Source organism: Podospora pseudopauciseta (genome assembly GCF_035222475.1).
Source record: "Podospora pseudopauciseta strain CBS 411.78 chromosome 5 map unlocalized CBS411.78m_5, whole genome shotgun sequence".
Taxonomy (NCBI): domain Eukaryota; kingdom Fungi; phylum Ascomycota; class Sordariomycetes; order Sordariales; family Podosporaceae; genus Podospora; species Podospora pseudopauciseta.
The window spans coordinates 796,070-811,499 of record NW_026946665.1 but is presented as its reverse complement, the minus strand read 5'-3'; the positions used below and the strand labels follow the sequence as shown (position 1 = coordinate 811,499).

Genomic DNA, 15,430 nt, shown 5'->3' with positions numbered 1-15,430 from the left:
GCTGCCGTTGTGCTGTGTTGTCACCCTAGCGGCGCGCGCGACCGCTACCACCACTGCTGCTTGCTGCTGCTGCTAGAATATTTTTCCCCAGCTGCAACTTACCACACGACACCGACACCGCAACACGAACGCGACAAGCATTTGAAGAGTTTACCTGACGGAACGGCGTTTACACTCTCCTTTTCTTTTCAGCGAGCGAGCGGGTTTGACCAATGCGATTGATCTGTTGATCCTGTGTCTTCCCCTACATACCAGATCGATCTTGAAACAACAACAAGCACAAGCAGGAGGAGGAACAGCAAACATGGACCTCCAAGACCTCCAAACCCGCCTCAACCTCTTCCTCGACCACGCGGCGACCACCTTCCAAAAGGTCCCTGGCAGCGCAGTCCTCATCCGCTATGTCAGGTCCAGCTACCAAAACGACCCCGTCAGATCCGCCATCGAGCTGGTGCTGGTCATCTTCTTCATCCGTTATCTCCTCAGCCCAAGTTACTCGACCAGCAAGGTCAACTACGTCAAGCTCACCGAAGACGTACGTCCTTCTCCCCCCTTCCCCCACAATAACCTCTACTAACCTCCCCCCCCCCCGCTCAAGGAAATCGACGAACTAGTCGAAGAATGGACCCCCGAACCCCTCGTCGCCCCTCTCACCCCCCTAGAAGAAACCTCGCTCGAGAAACTCCCCATCATCGTCGGCCCCTCGGGCCCCAAATCCAAACTCTCCACCGGCAAAACCGTCACCAACCTCGCCTCGTACAACTTTTACAACCTCAACGCCAACGAGCAAATCAAGGAGAAAGCCATCGCCACTCTTCGGACGTACGGCGTTGGGCCCTGCGGTCCTCCCCAGTTCTACGGAACGCAGGACGTGCACATGAAGGCCGAGGCCGATATCGCGAGCTACCTAGGCACAGAGAAGTGCATCGTCTACGCCCAGGCCTTTTCGGCGATTTCGTCCGTGATTCCCGCGTTTTGCAAACGCGGGGATGTTATCGTGGCTGACAGGGCGGTCAATTACTCTATTCGGAGAGGGTTGGAGATCAGCAGGAGCAACATCAGGTGGTACAACCACAACGACTTTGAGGACCTGGAGCAAGTCATGAGGGGCGTTGTGGCGGAGCAGAAGAAGAAGGGCAAGCTGACCAGACGGTTTATTGTCACCGAGGGACTGTTTGAGACGTGCGGGGATATGAATAATCTGCCCAAGCTGGTGGAGCTGAAGGAGAAGTACAAGTTTAGGATTATTCTGGACGAGACTTGGTCGTTTGGCGTGCTGGGGCGGACGGGGAGGGGGTTGACGGAGCATCAGAATGTTGATCCGACGCAGATTGACATGATCGTGGGGAGCTTGGCTGGGCCGCTGTGCGCGGGGGGTGGGTTTTGCGCGGGGGATGGGGATGTGGTTGAGCACCAGAGGATCGCGGCGGCGGCGTACACCTTTTCTGCGGCGCTGCCGGCCATGTTGGCCATGACGGCGAGCGAGAGCTTGAATGTGTTGCAGAGCAACCCCGAGATTTTGGCGGGGTGCAGGGAGAATGTCAGGTTATTGAGGGGGCAGCTGGCCGAGGGGAGGAGCGAGTGGGTTGTCTGCACGAGCGCGGCGGAGAACCCGGTGCAGCTTTTGGTGTTGAGGGAGGAGGTGGTGAGGGCGAGGAGGTTGGGGTTGGAGGACCAGGAGAGGTTGCTGCAGGAGTGTGTGGATGAGGTATGTTTGTTTCCCCCTGCGTCTTGGCACCGAACATGAGTTTGGTTTAACTAACGAGGTGTAATATAGGCTCTTGCGAACGGGGTTTTGATCACCAGGCTCAAGGGGATGAGCATTTCTACTCATAACAGCCTGAAGGATGGGAGCTGGATTGTCCAGCCTGCGCTCAAGGTGTGTGTCACTTCGGGCTTGAGCAAGAAGGACATCGAGAAGGCGGGGCAGACGATCAGGCATGCTATTACCAAGGTTATGACCAAGAAGGTTAATAACAAGCTTAACTTGCCTGCTGCGTGAGGGGGATGGGGACGTGCTATTAGATAGACGATGGGATGATAGAATGGGGTAGACCGTGGTGGGGATGTAATAATGATGATGGTTGGTTAATGCTGCAGAGGGAAATGGATGGATGAGATGGGTATATATATATAGAAAAGGGTTAAGGGATGAAGATATGAACAGCGGGGGGGGTGCGGGGGGTTTAATGTGTTTTAATGGGATGTGTATAATTTGTACATGTGGATGGGGATGGGGATGGGGATGGGGATGGGGATGGGGATGGGGATGGGGATGGGGAAAGGGTATTTAGTTAGGTATTTGCCGTTGGATTCGATGGCTCTCTCGTTTTATTGAGGGGGTTGTTGGGGCAGTTACAATGCAAGTAATGATGAGTGTTTTTCCTATTACTTTTTGTTCTCAAAACCAAGGTAACCACTTCCAAGATGTCAAGATAGCCCCCCCCCGTTGTCTAAATCATATACAACATCACCATCACCATCCGCTTATCCCCCCTTTCCATTATTCCCCTCTCCTCAATCTTCCCATCACCCTGTGCTTCAGCCCAAGCCATGCCCCGCACACCGCTCTGCACAAAACGTCCCCCTTCTCCCCCGCCCTCTTCCATGGGCCAGCAAAAGCCGTGGGAGAGGAAGAGGGCGGTGAGGAGGGTCCAGCAAGTATCAAAGCATCTCGGCGGGCTGCGCTTTCGTGATTATTATGTGGTGTCCAGTTAATATATTCGAGTTGAGATGATTCAGCATTGTCTTGCGGGATAACGGCAAGGCTTCCGAGCAAGTATGAAGAGGTCATGTTCGAATGCCGAGGATGGTGCTCAGGTGTCATTGAGTAAAAATGAGGAAGGAGCCTCCCTCCTGAGACCATGCCATTTCACCACACCGCTCACACTGCCCTACCGTTGCAGTCACTGCAGTCAGGTAGTATAAATAGGGGCAGGTCCATCTGGCAACAAGAGAAGAAGAAGAGAAAAAAAAAAGAGACGTCTTGTAATTCCAACACCCGCAGGTCTCGAAAACACCAACTGTAATCGCTTTTTCAGCCTCCGCGCTCTCCGCTTCAACTATCAACATGCATCATGTTCCGTTCCTGGCTCAATCCCGGATATTACAACACAGACCACGACGCGCCAGACCCTCACTTTCCACCACCGCTGGAACCGTCTACGGAATACTAAACTCCGGCACCTCCCCCATCTCGTTCTTCACCTCCCCATTCAGCTTGTAGCTCACCCTCCACCGCAGCTTGATCTTTTCCACCTTCTGCGACTTGTCCCCCGAGCGCCACACCTTGACCTCCTGTTTGACCCCGTTGATTTGTTTTGGCAAGAGATTACGGCCGGACTGTGGCGTGAGTTGTAACTCATAGCCCTGTCAAAAAAGTCAGCATGAGCTATTCTACACAATAGTAACGGCAAAAACATACTTTGGTCACTGCTAGTTGAAAGTGCAGTTCCGTTACTGGGAAGGGAGTGTTGTTGCTGAACAGCATGAGCAAATCCACCGGTGGTTGTCCCTCGGCCGCTCGGAAGGCCTTGAAGTCAATCTTGAGATTGGTGTTGTTGATGACGGCCGTGTGCTCCCTGGGCTGGGCGGGAGCTTCTGGTGGGAGGGCCGAGGAGAAACTCCACTCGTCATCGTCGTTGTTTTGGGGTGCCGCTGGCGTGGGTGTCGCTGGCTTGGAGCCAAGAGAGGCCAGTTGGGCAAAGGGATCGTTGGAAACTGGTTTGGAGGCGGGCGGTGAGAACGCCGACCTGACAGGCTTTGGGGTGGTCGTCTTGGACGAGGGCGCCGAGCTGAAGGCGGAAAAATTTGAGAAGCCAGGGGGTGGTGCTGGTGAGGTTGATGTCGATGCGCTGTAGTTCCCTCCAGCGCTGTTGTTTTGTGTAACCGAAGACAAAAGAGCCGGGCCAGGGATATCTGGGACTGTTAGCCATAGTCCAACGTTGGTGAAGAGGAAAGAAAGCATACTAGTATTGGCACCAAAACCCAAAGCAATACCGCCCGTTTGGCCGTAGCTACTCGTTTCCCCTAAGGACAGGCCTAGGAGGTCATTTTCAAGACCAGATCCGGAAGCTTGAGATGCCCCTTGACTGCCAGAACCGTTTGTGTCTGCCACAGCATCGTCAAAGTCAATCAAAGACAGCTCGCCGGCTGCGCCCTTCCCACCAGCACTCGCCGATGGGGTGAAATTGGGGTCGGCCAACTTGGCAGCACCCTCAAAGTCTCCCTTCTTCAGCAGCCTGTATCTCTGGAAAGTCCGGTGAATGGCATCGTTAATTTCCAGCAGCTTCGCGACAGCTTCGTGGTCTTCCGACTCTTCCTCACACATCTTCTGGATCTTTGGTTGGGCGCTAGACAGGGCTGAGGCAAGCTCCGAGAACACATCACCGTCTGCCATCTTATCACCGGGCTTAAACTGCGCTAACCTCTCCTCCAACAACCTCGCCTTCTGCTGAATTTTGGCCACCTCCTCCGCCGCTTTGGCGCGGTAGTCGACCTTCGATCTTGTATCATAACCCGTCATAATTTTCATCAGTTGGTTGGCCTCGCGAAGGTCCTCAGGGGTGCCCCTGCGAATGAGCTCTTGTAGCTTGGCCGACTGGGCTTCCCTCTCCTCCTTTTCCATCTCCTCTGCCGATTTCAAATTCTATTCGGTTAGCATCGCAGCCCATAGCTCACAGACGGGCCCGTCAAGAACCTACATCGCTAGGATTCAACACGGCCGCATCCTCCCTCCTGACCTCCGGGAACGTATACCCCTTATAACTCAATAACCGGTGCATATCTCTAATGAACCCCAAGTCCTCCCTGTACCTGCTCGTCTCGCAAATCGTACCGCGCCATTCTTCTATCAGCTCGAGGATCTTGAGCTGGACACGGGTCGGGCGGATAGGCGGGCGTTCGGGGAAGCGGCGGACCAGCTCGTTCAGGAACTCCTTGGTGCTGATTTGCAAGTGGAAAGGGTAGCCGCAGTTCTTGACGCATATGTCCAACAAGTTCAGAGCCAGCATGGCAATGTTGGGGTTGCGGTGGTTGATGTAGTTGACAATGGCCACGGCCGCCTCGCGCGGGGCTGAGCCCTTCTTGGCGTTGATGAGGTCGCTGATCTCGAGATTGAGCGCGAGGTTGGGTTCGTAGTTCTCGGGACTGCAGGCCGAAGCAATATATCGTAGAAGCTGTGACGGCGCCGGGTGACCCGGGTCTCCCCAGCGGTCCCTTGCCGCGTATCGCGCCGAGGCCGCCTCCATTGTTAATGGTGTTGTTCTTTCTAGGGGCGGTTCGACGGGGATGGGAGCTCGGCGGCTCGTCAGTGGTGTCTGTGTCGGGGGGGATAAGGACAGCTTGTGAAGCTGGAATATCAAGCAAGTAGTGCTATGAGTACAAAGTCGTCTACAGCGCCAGTATTAAAACACCAGTAGACAGGCAGCAACGTGAATTTGGGATGGGGTTGAGATTAGGAAGCTTGGACTGCAACTGTCGGTGGCAGCAAACAAGCAGGTGGCAGCATGCAAGAAGCCCGAACGACCCGTTTCTCGAATAAATCCCAGGGGGTACGTAGATCCAGGACCCCTGTGAAAGCTCCCGGAACGTTGCATAAGCGGGGTAAACCTCAGCTGGTAATAGTGGGGGTGACGTTTCCCACCCCACCATAAATTATTATTCTGACATTTTTCAGCTTCCTGATATCACCACCCACCCTCACCACCCTCACCACCCTCACCACCCTCACCTCCCTTCACAAAAACATAGCCCCCTCTAGCTATCACCATGGTCCGCCACAAAAAAGACAACTTCTCCCGCGGCGGCAAGAACCCTCACCGCGGCCCCCCCCGCCACTCCAACCGCCCCGAATCCAACCCCAACAACGATGACCCTACCCTCCCCTCCTCCTCCACCACCACCCGCTCCCGCCCGGCCTTCAAAGCCGCCTGCTGGGACCTAGGCCACTGCGACCCCAAACGCTGCTCCGGCAAGAAACTCATGAAGCTCGGCCTCATGCGCGACCTCCACCTCGGCCAGCGCCACGCTGGCGTCATCATCACCCCCAACGGCAAACAGACAGTCTCCCCCGCCGACCGCCCCATCCTGGAAGCCAACGGCGCCGCCGTGGTCGAGTGCTCCTGGGCGCGCACCCAAGAGGTCCAATGGAACAAAGTCGGCGGCAAACACGAGCGTCTCCTCCCCTACCTCGTCGCCGCCAACACAGTCAACTACGGCAAGCCCTGGAGGTTAAACTGCGTCGAGGCTCTCGCGGCCGCTTTTGCGATTTGCGGACATTTAGAATGGGCCGAGGAGATCCTCGCTCCTTTCTCGTATGGCAAGGCGTTTTTGGAGATCAACGAGAAGTTGCTCAAGAAGTACGCTGCCTGTGAGGATGAGGCGGGGGTCAAGAGGGCGCAGGAGGAATGGATGGAGAGGTTGGACAGGGAGTATGCTGAGAATAGGGAGGAGGCCGAGGGGGATGATATCTGGGCGGGGGGCAATGTCAACAGACGAGCCCCAATAGACTCGGACGATTCGGATGAGGAAGAGGAGGACGACGAGGAGGATGATGATGATGATGATGATGATGAAGAGGAGGAAGAGGATGAGGTTGATGGGATATACCTTGGAAGCAATCCGCCACCACAAAAAGGGAAACAAAAGCAATCTCAACCAATACCAGAGGAGGAAGAGAAGGACCCGTTTGCGATATCAGACGACAGCGATGACGACGCCGAGATGGAGGCTATTCGGAGGAAGATTCTGGCTTCGAAACCGTTCACCGAGAAGGAGGCCATACTTGAGAAGAAACCAGAAGTGATCTCTAGGCCAACACCACATTTGCAAAACATGAAGCCAGACTCGGATGCAGAACCAGATTCGGACAATGGGTCGGATAACGAGGACTTTGACGACATTATCGATGCCACACCCATGACAGATCGCATTGGGTTGTCAAAACTGGAGAAGGAGCGTGCCAGGGTCCAGACAACAAGCCGGACATTCTCGTCAGGAGGAGCAAATGCTCCAAATAGGTGGTAATGTAAAAGGAAGAGCTTGTCCCTGCTTATGATGGAATGTACAAATATTTTATACATAAATATTTTGGTTGGGCATTTTTTGTTGCCTACCAAAAAACCATGCCCTCATGACCATGAAGATGAGATGCAGCGTGATTTTGCCTCGGTCTCTATAAACACCCCATCTAAATGCTCCCCAATCCCATTTATATGCTTAATCATCTTACAACTTCCTCTTCTCCCTAATCTCCTCCACCATCTGGATACGATCGCCCTCTTGAAACTCATCCCACCCCTCGAACATGATACCACATTCACCACCCTTTTTGATCTCGGTCACCTCCTTCTTGCCATGCTTGAGTTCATCGATCGTCCCTATTTGTCACAGAGTTAGCACCCCCATCATCATCATCATCATCATTAGCAGCAGCAGAAGTAGCGTAAACTCACCCTCGTAAACCACCTCCTCCCCCCTCAACACCTTACACCTCCCCCCGGTATTCACGACCCCATTCCTCACCCTGCACCCCGCCACATTATGATACCTCCTCCCCTTGGTATTAATCGCAAACACCTTCAGCACCTCCGCCTCAGCCAACACCCTAAAGCTCACCGTCGGCGCCAAAAGCTCCGACAACCGTCCCCTGACATCCTCGACCAAATGATAAATAACATTATGATCCAAGATCGGCACCCCCGCCGCGTCAGCCATGGACTTGATATGTCCCGCGATGGGGTTATTAAAGTTGATAATCGCCCCGCCAGAAACCTGCGCGTGCTCGACATCGCTCTCGTTGATTTGCCCGGTCGACGATTTCAAGATCCTGGGGCGGACTTCATTGTTCCCTTGCTCGAGGATGGATGCCGTTACGGCCTCGACAGAGCCGTGGACGTCGCCTTTGATGAGGTAAGTGAGGTACTTTGTGCCGGTGGCTTCATCATCTTCAGGAATTTCCTCCCCGTTGGCAGCCCGTTCGGCAGCTTCCTTCTCCTTGCGCTCCTTTTCCATTTCCGCCATCTGCTCAATCGCCTCTTCGCGCTCCTTCTGTTCCTGACGGTACCGGACGGCGACCTTGGCTGTGTCTTCGTCTGGTGCCTGGAGGACTTGATCACCCGCCGCGGGTGGTTCCCTCCACCCCAAGATCTCGACTGCTGTTCCGGGAGGAGCCTCTGGGATTTCAACACCCGCTTCGTTTCTCAGCAGACGGATCTTGGTGGAGACTCTTCCGGCGACGATAAAATCACCTGGGCGGAGGGTACCCCTCTTGACCAGAACGGTGGCCACACGACCGATGGGCTTGATGGAGGACTCCAACACCCAGCCCTCTGCCATGCCATCTTGTTCCGCGCGGATGTCGAGCATCTCGGCAAGCAGCAGAATATTCTCCTCGAGGTCGTCCATACCCAAGCCAGTCTTGCCACTGACCTCGACAACCTGAACATCACCGCCAAAGTCCTCCAACTCCACCCCCTGAGCGCCAAGATCAGCCTTGACACGGTCGGGGTTCGCCTCGGGCTTGTCCATCTTGTTGATGGCAACAATAATAGGAACGTTAGCCCCGCGCGCGTGCTTGATAGCCTCAATAGTCTGAGGCTTCACACTATCGTCCGCAGCCACCACCAAAATAACCATATCCGTCACCGTAGCTCCCCGCTGCCTCATCGACAAAAACGCTGCGTGGCCCGGTGTATCCAAGAAAGTAATCTGCTTCCCTGAACTCATTTTAACCGAAAACGCACCAATGTGCTGCGTAATCCCGCCATGCTCCTGACTCACAATCGACGACTTCCTCAGATAATCCAGCAACGTCGTCTTCCCATGATCAACATGCCCCATAATCGTCACCACCGGCGGTCGCAACGGCAAAGAAGAGGGGTCCTCCGGCGGCGGTCTCGGCCTCAAATCCTCCGTCTCTCCCGTCTCCACCGTCGGCTCAAACCCATACTCCTGCGCCACCAGCGCAGCCGTCTCACCGGTCAAGATACTCTCCTGACTGACCTCCTCAAAGCCCAGCTCCTCCAGCTGCCTCACAAAATCCCTAGCCTTCACCCCCAGCGCACTGGCAAGGTTGGAAACGCTGATGAACTCGGGCAGCAAAATCGGCGTCGGCCCATCCAACTCGGCCAACCTCTGTCTTTCCTTTTCAGCCTTCCTCTCCGCCTTGCGTCGGCGCCTTTCCTCGGCATAATCAACATCAAACTCCTCATCCTCATCGTCATTCCTCCTCCTTCCACCCTTTGACCTTTTCGACTTCTCCACCACCACCTCCCTCTCCCTCCCACGACCACCTTCCCTCCTCCCGACAGTCTCCCCCTCCTCACCAACCACCTGAACAACCGTCCCGGCCGCTTGCATCCCCCACGTCCCACGCAACGAAGCAGCAACCCTATCCTCCGGATGTACATACCTCCCCCCTTCCCCCTGCTCTTGACTCTCCACCCTCCTCACCTGCGGCCGCTGACCCGTCTCATCAGCCCAAGCCCATGCAGCCTTGTCCTCGGCCGTAGGCATAATCTTCTTTGGCTGCCTCGACTCCTCCTTATTCGCAGCCACAAGCTTAGCCCACTCATCGCTCGGACTATTGCTGTGCGGTTGTTGCGCGGGGCTCTGCTCACCACCCCCCAATTGTGAAGCCGTCAACCGTCTTCGATGCGTCTGCTGATACTCTGACGACGGAGGAGGAACCGGCTTATCAAACGGCATTGATCTTGCTGGTCGGGAAAAGTCAAAACCTTTGACAGTGCCGGTGTCATTGTTGCTTCGCCTTCTTGTCAGGTTGGCCCATTCGGGGAAGGGGTTTGACGGTTTTGATTGTGAAGATGGGGGAGGGTTGAAGGTAGGTCTGTCGGATGGGTTGAAGGTAGGTCTGTCGGATGGGTTGAAGGTAGGTCTGTCGGATGGGTTGAAGGTAGGTCTGTCGGATGGGTTGAAGACAGGTTTGTCGGCGGGGTTGTAGTTCTTGTGGCGGCTGAACTGGAAGGGGGTGCTGCTTCGTTCTGATTTTTGGTCCCGTGCTGGGGAGGGCTGCCATTGACGAGGGGGAGGGGGTGGTGGTGGAGGAGGAGTAGAAGCCTTTGGCGGCGGAGGAGGGGGGGGAGGAGGAGGCGGCGGCGGTGGTGGTGGAGGAGGTTTCGGTGCTGGGGGCTCTAATTTCGGAGGGGGCGCCTTTGCCCAGGCTGGCATGAAGCCATTGTTGCGGGTGTTGTTCGAGATTCGGACCTGGCCCGAAGTTGTTGGTCTTCTCGAAATCGACAAGGTCGTCGGCTCGGTTAGGCCATTGCTAACGAGTGCTGAGAAGATTCTCGCGGAAGCGCCTGACCGGAGGCTGTGTCGGAAGTTGTAGCTGTAGCTGTAACTGCAGAGCAAGCAGGCGGATGGACGCCTCTGCTTCTGTGATGGTGGAGGGGTTAACCGGCCATTATGATATGGAGAACTGGAGAATGGCGCGTGGAAATTGAAAAAACTCACCTGCCATAGACCACCCCTCATGATGTAGAAAACTGTTGGAGCATTGCGCTTCGGACTGGAAAAGAGAGGAGGGGTTGCGATGTTGGCGCGTTATCTCTCTCTCTCTCTCTCTCTCTTCCCAGCATCCATGGAATTCTTGGACTTTCAAAAATTCAGCCAAGGCTCAAGCTTTCCCAGCCGAGAGACAGGGATCCGCAATCCGTCCACCGGGATTTAGCGGGCGCTTTCCAAAAACCGGGACCCCGATGTAACGCTCAAAAGGGTTAGGGTTATCCCCTGAATAGCTAAACCTCATCTCATTTGCAGAGAGACCGTGAACAACTCACCAACCATCAGTCTCTCACTTTTCCTCATCACCACCACAAAATTTCATCACTGTTTTCTTTCCCCTTTCTCATATTTCACTTCTCTTTACATATCGATTTGCAATACCCCTCACCCCCGCCCATCATGGCGCCCACCAAAACATCCAAAGGCAAAGCCCGCCTCACCCCCAAATCCACCTCCTCCTCCCCAGACACCCCCCCCAAACCCTTCCAGGTGGCCCCCCCCTCCCTCAACCCCCTAACAGAAACCCTCGACCCCTCCCACATCTACATCTCCCACCTCGACCCCCGCCCCTCCCCCTTCAAGCGCAAAATCTTCCTCGTCCCCGTAGCCATGAACCTCCTCGTCCTCGCTCTCTTCATCCTCCGGCTCCGCCACATCTTCCCCTGGTACCTCCAACTCCTCCTCTCCCTCTCCGGTCAAGAAAACCCCACCACCCTCCGCTTCACCGACCTCACCACCTCCCAATATCTTTGGGTCCTCCTCCGCCGCGCCTCCACCTTCCTCCTCGACTTCACCCTCGCAATCTTCGTCTGGCCCTGGCCCTACGAATTCCTCATCGGCTCCCCCCTCACCGGCTCCCCCTGCCACTGGCGCTACAAAGTCGGGTTTCGCCCCTCAGAAATCTACCTCCGCCGCTCCCGCAAGTGGGATGTCGAAATCCTAGGTAAAGGTAAAGACCTCCTCGCCAACGACGACCTCCGCAAGGTGTTTTGGAACCAGATCCGTTCCGCCACGTCCCCTATGCTCCTGCAGCAAAAGACTGGGTACCTGACTATGGACGCGAATTGGGATTTGGACTGGGCGGGTATGGTCGCCGCCACGGAGCTGGTCGACAAGAAGGTTATTGACGAACGTGTCTTTGGGACGTTGGTGCTGGTGTACCATGAGAATTTCGGGTGGTTGAGCATTGATCTTTCTGACACGGGGGCTAAGCCGGGGACGAAGGAGGATGAGAGAAGGAAGCAGGTGTTCAAGTTTAGGGATGCGCTCGCGGCGATTGGGCAGGAGGATTTGTTCTTTAGGTGGATCGAGGTTGTGCAGTTTGAGACGGGGAGGCCGGGGGGTTTTACGGAGGAAAGGCAGGTGGAGGTGGCGCAGAAGATTAGGGATATGTTCAAGGAGAAGGGGGTGGATTTTGATGAGTTTTGGAAGGAGGCCGTGGGGACGGAGGGGTTGGCTGGTATGCCCTGATTATTGCGTCAAAGTTGTATGTTTGAAAGGGTTGGTGGTATGTGTTGATCAGTTTGGTTGAATATGGTGTTTAATGGGTATGCGTGTGTACGACATGGTTCAGGTGTGATAGATAGCATTTAGAAGGGTGGATAGAGGTATATACGGTGGTCACATATGGGCATGGTGTTAATCCAAGATAAATATATGTAACGAGCAAAGGGGGAGGAGGATACCAAAAGCGCATGTAATAAGAGACAATGTAATAAGAGAACCCAAAAAAAGCCGGCCTGAATCGTCCATGAAAAACAACGCCTAGTGTCGTCGTCTGCTCATTTCTTGCCCTTCTTCTTCGCCGCAGGACCAAGAGCCGCCTCGCGCTTCTTGGCCTCCTTGGCCTCGATCTCGGCCTTCTTGAGACGGTTGGCCTCGTCTTGCTCTTGCTTCTCAGCCTGGTTGAAATATTAGTCACCTTCTCCGGGTAGAACCTCATCTGACAATACGATCAACTTACCAATCTCCTCGCCGCCTCCTCCTCTCTCTTCGCCCTAATCTCCCTCAACCTCGCCAAATCCGCCTTTGCCTGATCCGTCTTGCCCTGCTCATGAAGCTTCATATATCTCTCCTTGGCCTCCTGCGCAGCAATGGCCTCCCTCTCCTTCTTATTCGGCGCCGAAACAGCCAGCTTCTTCGTCCCGGCCGCGAGTTCCTCGTCATCATCCGCGCTCTTCTTGGGGACCTTGGTCTGGTTGCGAGCAGCACGGGAGTGGTTCGGGTTGGCAGGCATTTTGCTGGCCTCCTCCTCGCTCTCCTCCTCGTCAGAGTCTGACGGCATATCTCCCACTTGGACAGGTCCCTTCTTCGCCTTGATGGCGGCTTCCTTGGCGGCCTTCTTTTGCTTCTTGCGCTCCTCGCGGCTTAGCTCCTCCGCCGCCGCCGTGGGGATTTTGACGGCGTCGTTGTCGTCTTCGGATTCCTCCTCCGAGGAGTCATCGTCAGAGTCGGAGTCTTCTTCTTCGTCTTTGGCTGGGGCGTCGCCCCACATGCCCATTTCGTTGCCGTCAGCGTCGAGGGGGCGGAGGTTCTTGGAGAAGTGTTTGCCGCCTGGATTGGGGTTTAATTATGGGGGCGGAAGGGGGAGGGAGAAAGGGGAGGGACATACCACCGCGGGTGAACTTTCTGAACTTTCCTCTGCCGCGAGAGCTAGCTGCGCCGCTGCCGCCTGCCATTTTGACTGATGGGGGTCGTGGTGATGGGTAGATCTAAATGTTTGATGGCGGGGTATCGCAAAGTTGGGCGCTTTTGTTAAGGCGCTGTGGTTTTGCTGGTCTTGGGCGTAGGCTGCGAGGGTGAGAGGTGCTTTTGAACTGAAGAGTCTAAGAACCAAGAGAATCTTTTCTTATCTGGGCCAGATAATATTCACTTTACAGCAATACCAGGAACAATAGCAACCTGAGGAAAAGGATAAACCACAAACGGTTTGGAACCCCGCTGTGGGGCTTGATGGTTAGGTATGGCTCCCCACGGCCCGGGCTGTGCAATTCAGTTGGCTCTGTGTGGCTGGTGCCTGATGTGGCCCGGGCTCTCTCAGGGGCCGACGCTTTCTGATTGGATGGGTTGTGGCCCCGCTCTCGACGACAAAGTTTCCTTTAAAAGTCTTTCTGCTCGTCCCAAATTTGAAGGTTTTCTCTTTTTCTTCTTCAACAACATAAAACTTCATTTTTCCTTCGTATTCACTCCGGTAAAAGTCTTACACCATGACGGTCTGGAGGGGAAAGCGGGGGATAGATTGACACTTTCTGCATTTACACTCCGGTGGTCGCTCTATATCGGCCACTGGGGACCATGATGCCAGAGACATGCCTCTTTTAGATAGAACATTTGACTGTACACACACGCACACGAGAGCAACCTCAACAGAGCTCCGTCTTGTGAGTTTCTGAACTGGCTGATGAAGTGCTCTTGCAGTCGCTCCTGCCTTCCTTCCTATTGAGTTTCCCACGCAACCTTCTCTGGGAGGCCTTTGCACAGACCAACACAATGGACATTTGGTGTTGCTGCAAACCTCCACCACTTACTCTTTCTTGATCATGGACTGTCCAACGTTTCGAACATCATTGTGGACGCGTCAAGCCTTGTAACTTCATGTTAGGCCTCCCTTGACAATTCTTGTCTCTCAACAACAACTGTTGGCACAGACCCCCCACAGTATAATGACTTCGATAACTGGTCCCCAGGATGTGGTCCGTAAGATGGATCTGGTCTCTATGTGTATGCGCGCGGTCGCTAAGCACATGGCCAGCCTCACAACAAACCATCTCGTGCTTTTACCAGAACCCCGCCTCAGGCAGCTTTTTAGGCTCTTGGATCCAATGTAAGTCGATGTCTCTCTCGCTCATCCAGACCCTCCACACCGCTCACCACCACCTAGAATGACATACACCCAATGGCAACTCCTCGCCGATGCCATTTACATCAACACCTCACGGACAAACACCCCACATGGTGTTAAGCCTTTCCGCTGGGAAGATGACGTCGAGCCGGACGAGTTACCCAGACGCATCCAAACCATGCAGCCGCACCCGGGCAACGTTCACTTCCTCACCATTCTTAAAATTAAAGATACTGAGAGATTCAATACCCGCGACCTCCTCCTCCTCGCTGAATTGCGCAGCCTGGTCATCCTGCACATGGAAGACCACGGCATCAAAACAGCCGCTCACTCGGGATTCTCGTGCAACAAACCGAGCTTGAATCTAAACAACCACCTCATCCGAGGTTGGAGCGAGAAAAAAGAACCCTTCCCTTCCCTCCGCAGTCTCATTCTCTTTGCCATGCCAGGTTCGCTCAGTATACACATGCTGCACTATGCAACTAAGTTCCCCAAGATCAAGGCAGTGTACGTCAACTCGCCAATGACAAACCCGCCACCGGTCATCGGCCAGCCGCTGAAGGACGCGCCTGCCTGGGCGCCGGTGGAGTGTTACCGGTACGTGTACTGGGACATGGACATGGCTTTGCAGTATGAGGAGCTGGGACTGGATAATCCGTATACTAGCATCACTTTGGTGACGCCGTCGGAGCCGGGACAGGTGAACACCAATAAGGGTTTACTGAGGAATTTGTGCGTATGGGAGTTTTCCAGGGATTGGAATGTTGAGGTGCAGGCTGAGGAAGCGCCTACGGTAGCAGTAACGCAGCCTAAGAGGAAGGCTACTACTGAGAGCGCGGGGGTAAAGCCGAAGAAGAAGTCGCAGAAGATTGGGGATTTATTGAGTAGTTTTGGATGATGGTCTTGGTGTTGTTTTGGGACGCAGTTACTGTGATATTAGCGTTTGTTTGCATCGGTAGCGTATGGGGCGTTGGGTGGGTTTTTTATATGGGCCTTTTGCTTATTTTTTTTAAAGCCTCTTGACTATCTTTCAAGGCATCTTAACTATCTTTTAGGACCTCTTAA

The 15,430-nt window shown here is 54.6% G+C and overlaps 7 protein-coding genes across 7 annotated transcripts; 4 read left to right on the top strand and 3 right to left on the bottom strand.

Moving 5' to 3' along the window:
• Positions 1-69: 69 nt before the first annotated feature.
• Positions 70-2,175, top strand: LCB1 (serine palmitoyltransferase component). Its single transcript, XM_062913426.1, has 3 exons — positions 70-535; positions 599-1,708; positions 1,778-2,175. Exons 1-3 carry the CDS (start codon positions 305-307, stop codon positions 2,000-2,002), a joined length of 1,566 nt encoding a protein of 521 aa, XP_062764835.1. The 5' UTR covers positions 70-304; the 3' UTR covers positions 2,003-2,175.
• Positions 2,176-2,707: 532 nt separating this feature from the next.
• Positions 2,708-5,512, bottom strand: GGA2 (ARF-binding protein). The gene is made up of 4 exons (XM_062913425.1): positions 4,704-5,512; positions 3,970-4,648; positions 3,425-3,918; positions 2,708-3,369 (listed from the first exon to the last, which is right to left on the bottom strand). The coding sequence occupies exons 1-4, from the start codon at positions 5,247-5,249 to the stop codon at positions 3,163-3,165; spliced, it is 1,926 nt and encodes a 641-aa protein (XP_062764834.1). The 5' UTR covers positions 5,250-5,512; the 3' UTR covers positions 2,708-3,162.
• Positions 5,513-5,769: 257 nt separating this feature from the next.
• TSR3 (ribosome biogenesis protein tsr3) lies at positions 5,770-7,026 on the top strand (the record flags this gene model as incomplete). The annotated part of the gene is made up of 1 exon (XM_062913424.1): positions 5,770-7,026. The coding sequence occupies one exon, from the start codon at positions 5,770-5,772 to the stop codon at positions 7,024-7,026; it is 1,257 nt and encodes a 418-aa protein (XP_062764833.1).
• Positions 7,027-7,227: 201 nt separating this feature from the next.
• IFM1 (translation initiation factor IF-2) lies at positions 7,228-10,494 on the bottom strand (the record flags this gene model as incomplete). The annotated part of the gene is made up of 4 exons (XM_062913423.1): positions 7,228-7,379; positions 7,455-9,895; positions 9,944-10,395; positions 10,474-10,494. 4 exons carry the CDS (start codon positions 10,492-10,494, stop codon positions 7,228-7,230), a joined length of 3,066 nt encoding a protein of 1,021 aa, XP_062764832.1.
• A 429-nt stretch (positions 10,495-10,923) lies between these two features.
• Positions 10,924-11,994, top strand: QC763_508320 (uncharacterized protein; the record flags this gene model as incomplete). Its single annotated transcript, XM_062913422.1, has 1 exon — positions 10,924-11,994. One exon carries the CDS (start codon positions 10,924-10,926, stop codon positions 11,992-11,994), a length of 1,071 nt encoding a protein of 356 aa, XP_062764831.1.
• Positions 11,995-12,172: 178 nt separating this feature from the next.
• Positions 12,173-13,473, bottom strand: QC763_508310 (uncharacterized protein). The gene is made up of 3 exons (XM_062913421.1): positions 13,136-13,473; positions 12,488-13,077; positions 12,173-12,425 (listed from the first exon to the last, which is right to left on the bottom strand). Exons 1-3 carry the CDS (start codon positions 13,200-13,202, stop codon positions 12,306-12,308), a joined length of 777 nt encoding a protein of 258 aa, XP_062764830.1. The 5' UTR covers positions 13,203-13,473; the 3' UTR covers positions 12,173-12,305.
• Positions 13,474-13,684: 211 nt separating this feature from the next.
• On the top strand, positions 13,685-15,341 carry QC763_508307 (uncharacterized protein). Its single transcript, XM_062913420.1, has 2 exons — positions 13,685-14,347; positions 14,405-15,341. Exons 1-2 carry the CDS (start codon positions 14,187-14,189, stop codon positions 15,261-15,263), a joined length of 1,020 nt encoding a protein of 339 aa, XP_062764829.1. The 5' UTR covers positions 13,685-14,186; the 3' UTR covers positions 15,264-15,341.
• The last annotated feature ends 89 nt before the right edge of the window (positions 15,342-15,430 follow it).

What these genes read in the sequence shown, in the direction of transcription:
- GGA2 (XM_062913425.1), bottom strand. Translation starts at nt 5,249, where the DNA reads ATGGAGGCGGCCTCGGCGCGATACGCGGCAAGGGACCGCTGGGGAGAC. An exon ending in CCGTGTTGAATCCTAGCGAT is followed by an intron (nt 4,649 to 4,703) that starts GTAGGTTCTTGA and finishes CTAACCGAATAG; the next exon opens with AATTTGAAATCGGCAGAGGA. An exon ending in TTCAACTAGCAGTGACCAAA is followed by an intron (nt 3,370 to 3,424) that starts GTATGTTTTTGC and finishes CTTTTTTGACAG; the next exon opens with GGCTATGAGTTACAACTCAC.
- QC763_508307 (XM_062913420.1), top strand. Translation starts at nt 14,187, where the DNA reads ATGACTTCGATAACTGGTCCCCAGGATGTGGTCCGTAAGATGGATCTG. An exon ending in TTTAGGCTCTTGGATCCAAT is followed by an intron (nt 14,348 to 14,404) that starts GTAAGTCGATGT and finishes ACCACCACCTAG; the next exon opens with AATGACATACACCCAATGGC.
- LCB1 (XM_062913426.1), top strand. Translation starts at nt 305, where the DNA reads ATGGACCTCCAAGACCTCCAAACCCGCCTCAACCTCTTCCTCGACCAC. An exon ending in ACGTCAAGCTCACCGAAGAC is followed by an intron (nt 536 to 598) that starts GTACGTCCTTCT and finishes CCCCCGCTCAAG; the next exon opens with GAAATCGACGAACTAGTCGA. An exon ending in TGCAGGAGTGTGTGGATGAG is followed by an intron (nt 1,709 to 1,777) that starts GTATGTTTGTTT and finishes GGTGTAATATAG; the next exon opens with GCTCTTGCGAACGGGGTTTT.
- QC763_508310 (XM_062913421.1), bottom strand. Translation starts at nt 13,202, where the DNA reads ATGGCAGGCGGCAGCGGCGCAGCTAGCTCTCGCGGCAGAGGAAAGTTC. An exon ending in CAGAAAGTTCACCCGCGGTG is followed by an intron (nt 13,078 to 13,135) that starts GTATGTCCCTCC and finishes ACCCCAATCCAG; the next exon opens with GCGGCAAACACTTCTCCAAG. An exon ending in AGGAGGCGGCGAGGAGATTG is followed by an intron (nt 12,426 to 12,487) that starts GTAAGTTGATCG and finishes TATTTCAACCAG; the next exon opens with GCTGAGAAGCAAGAGCAAGA.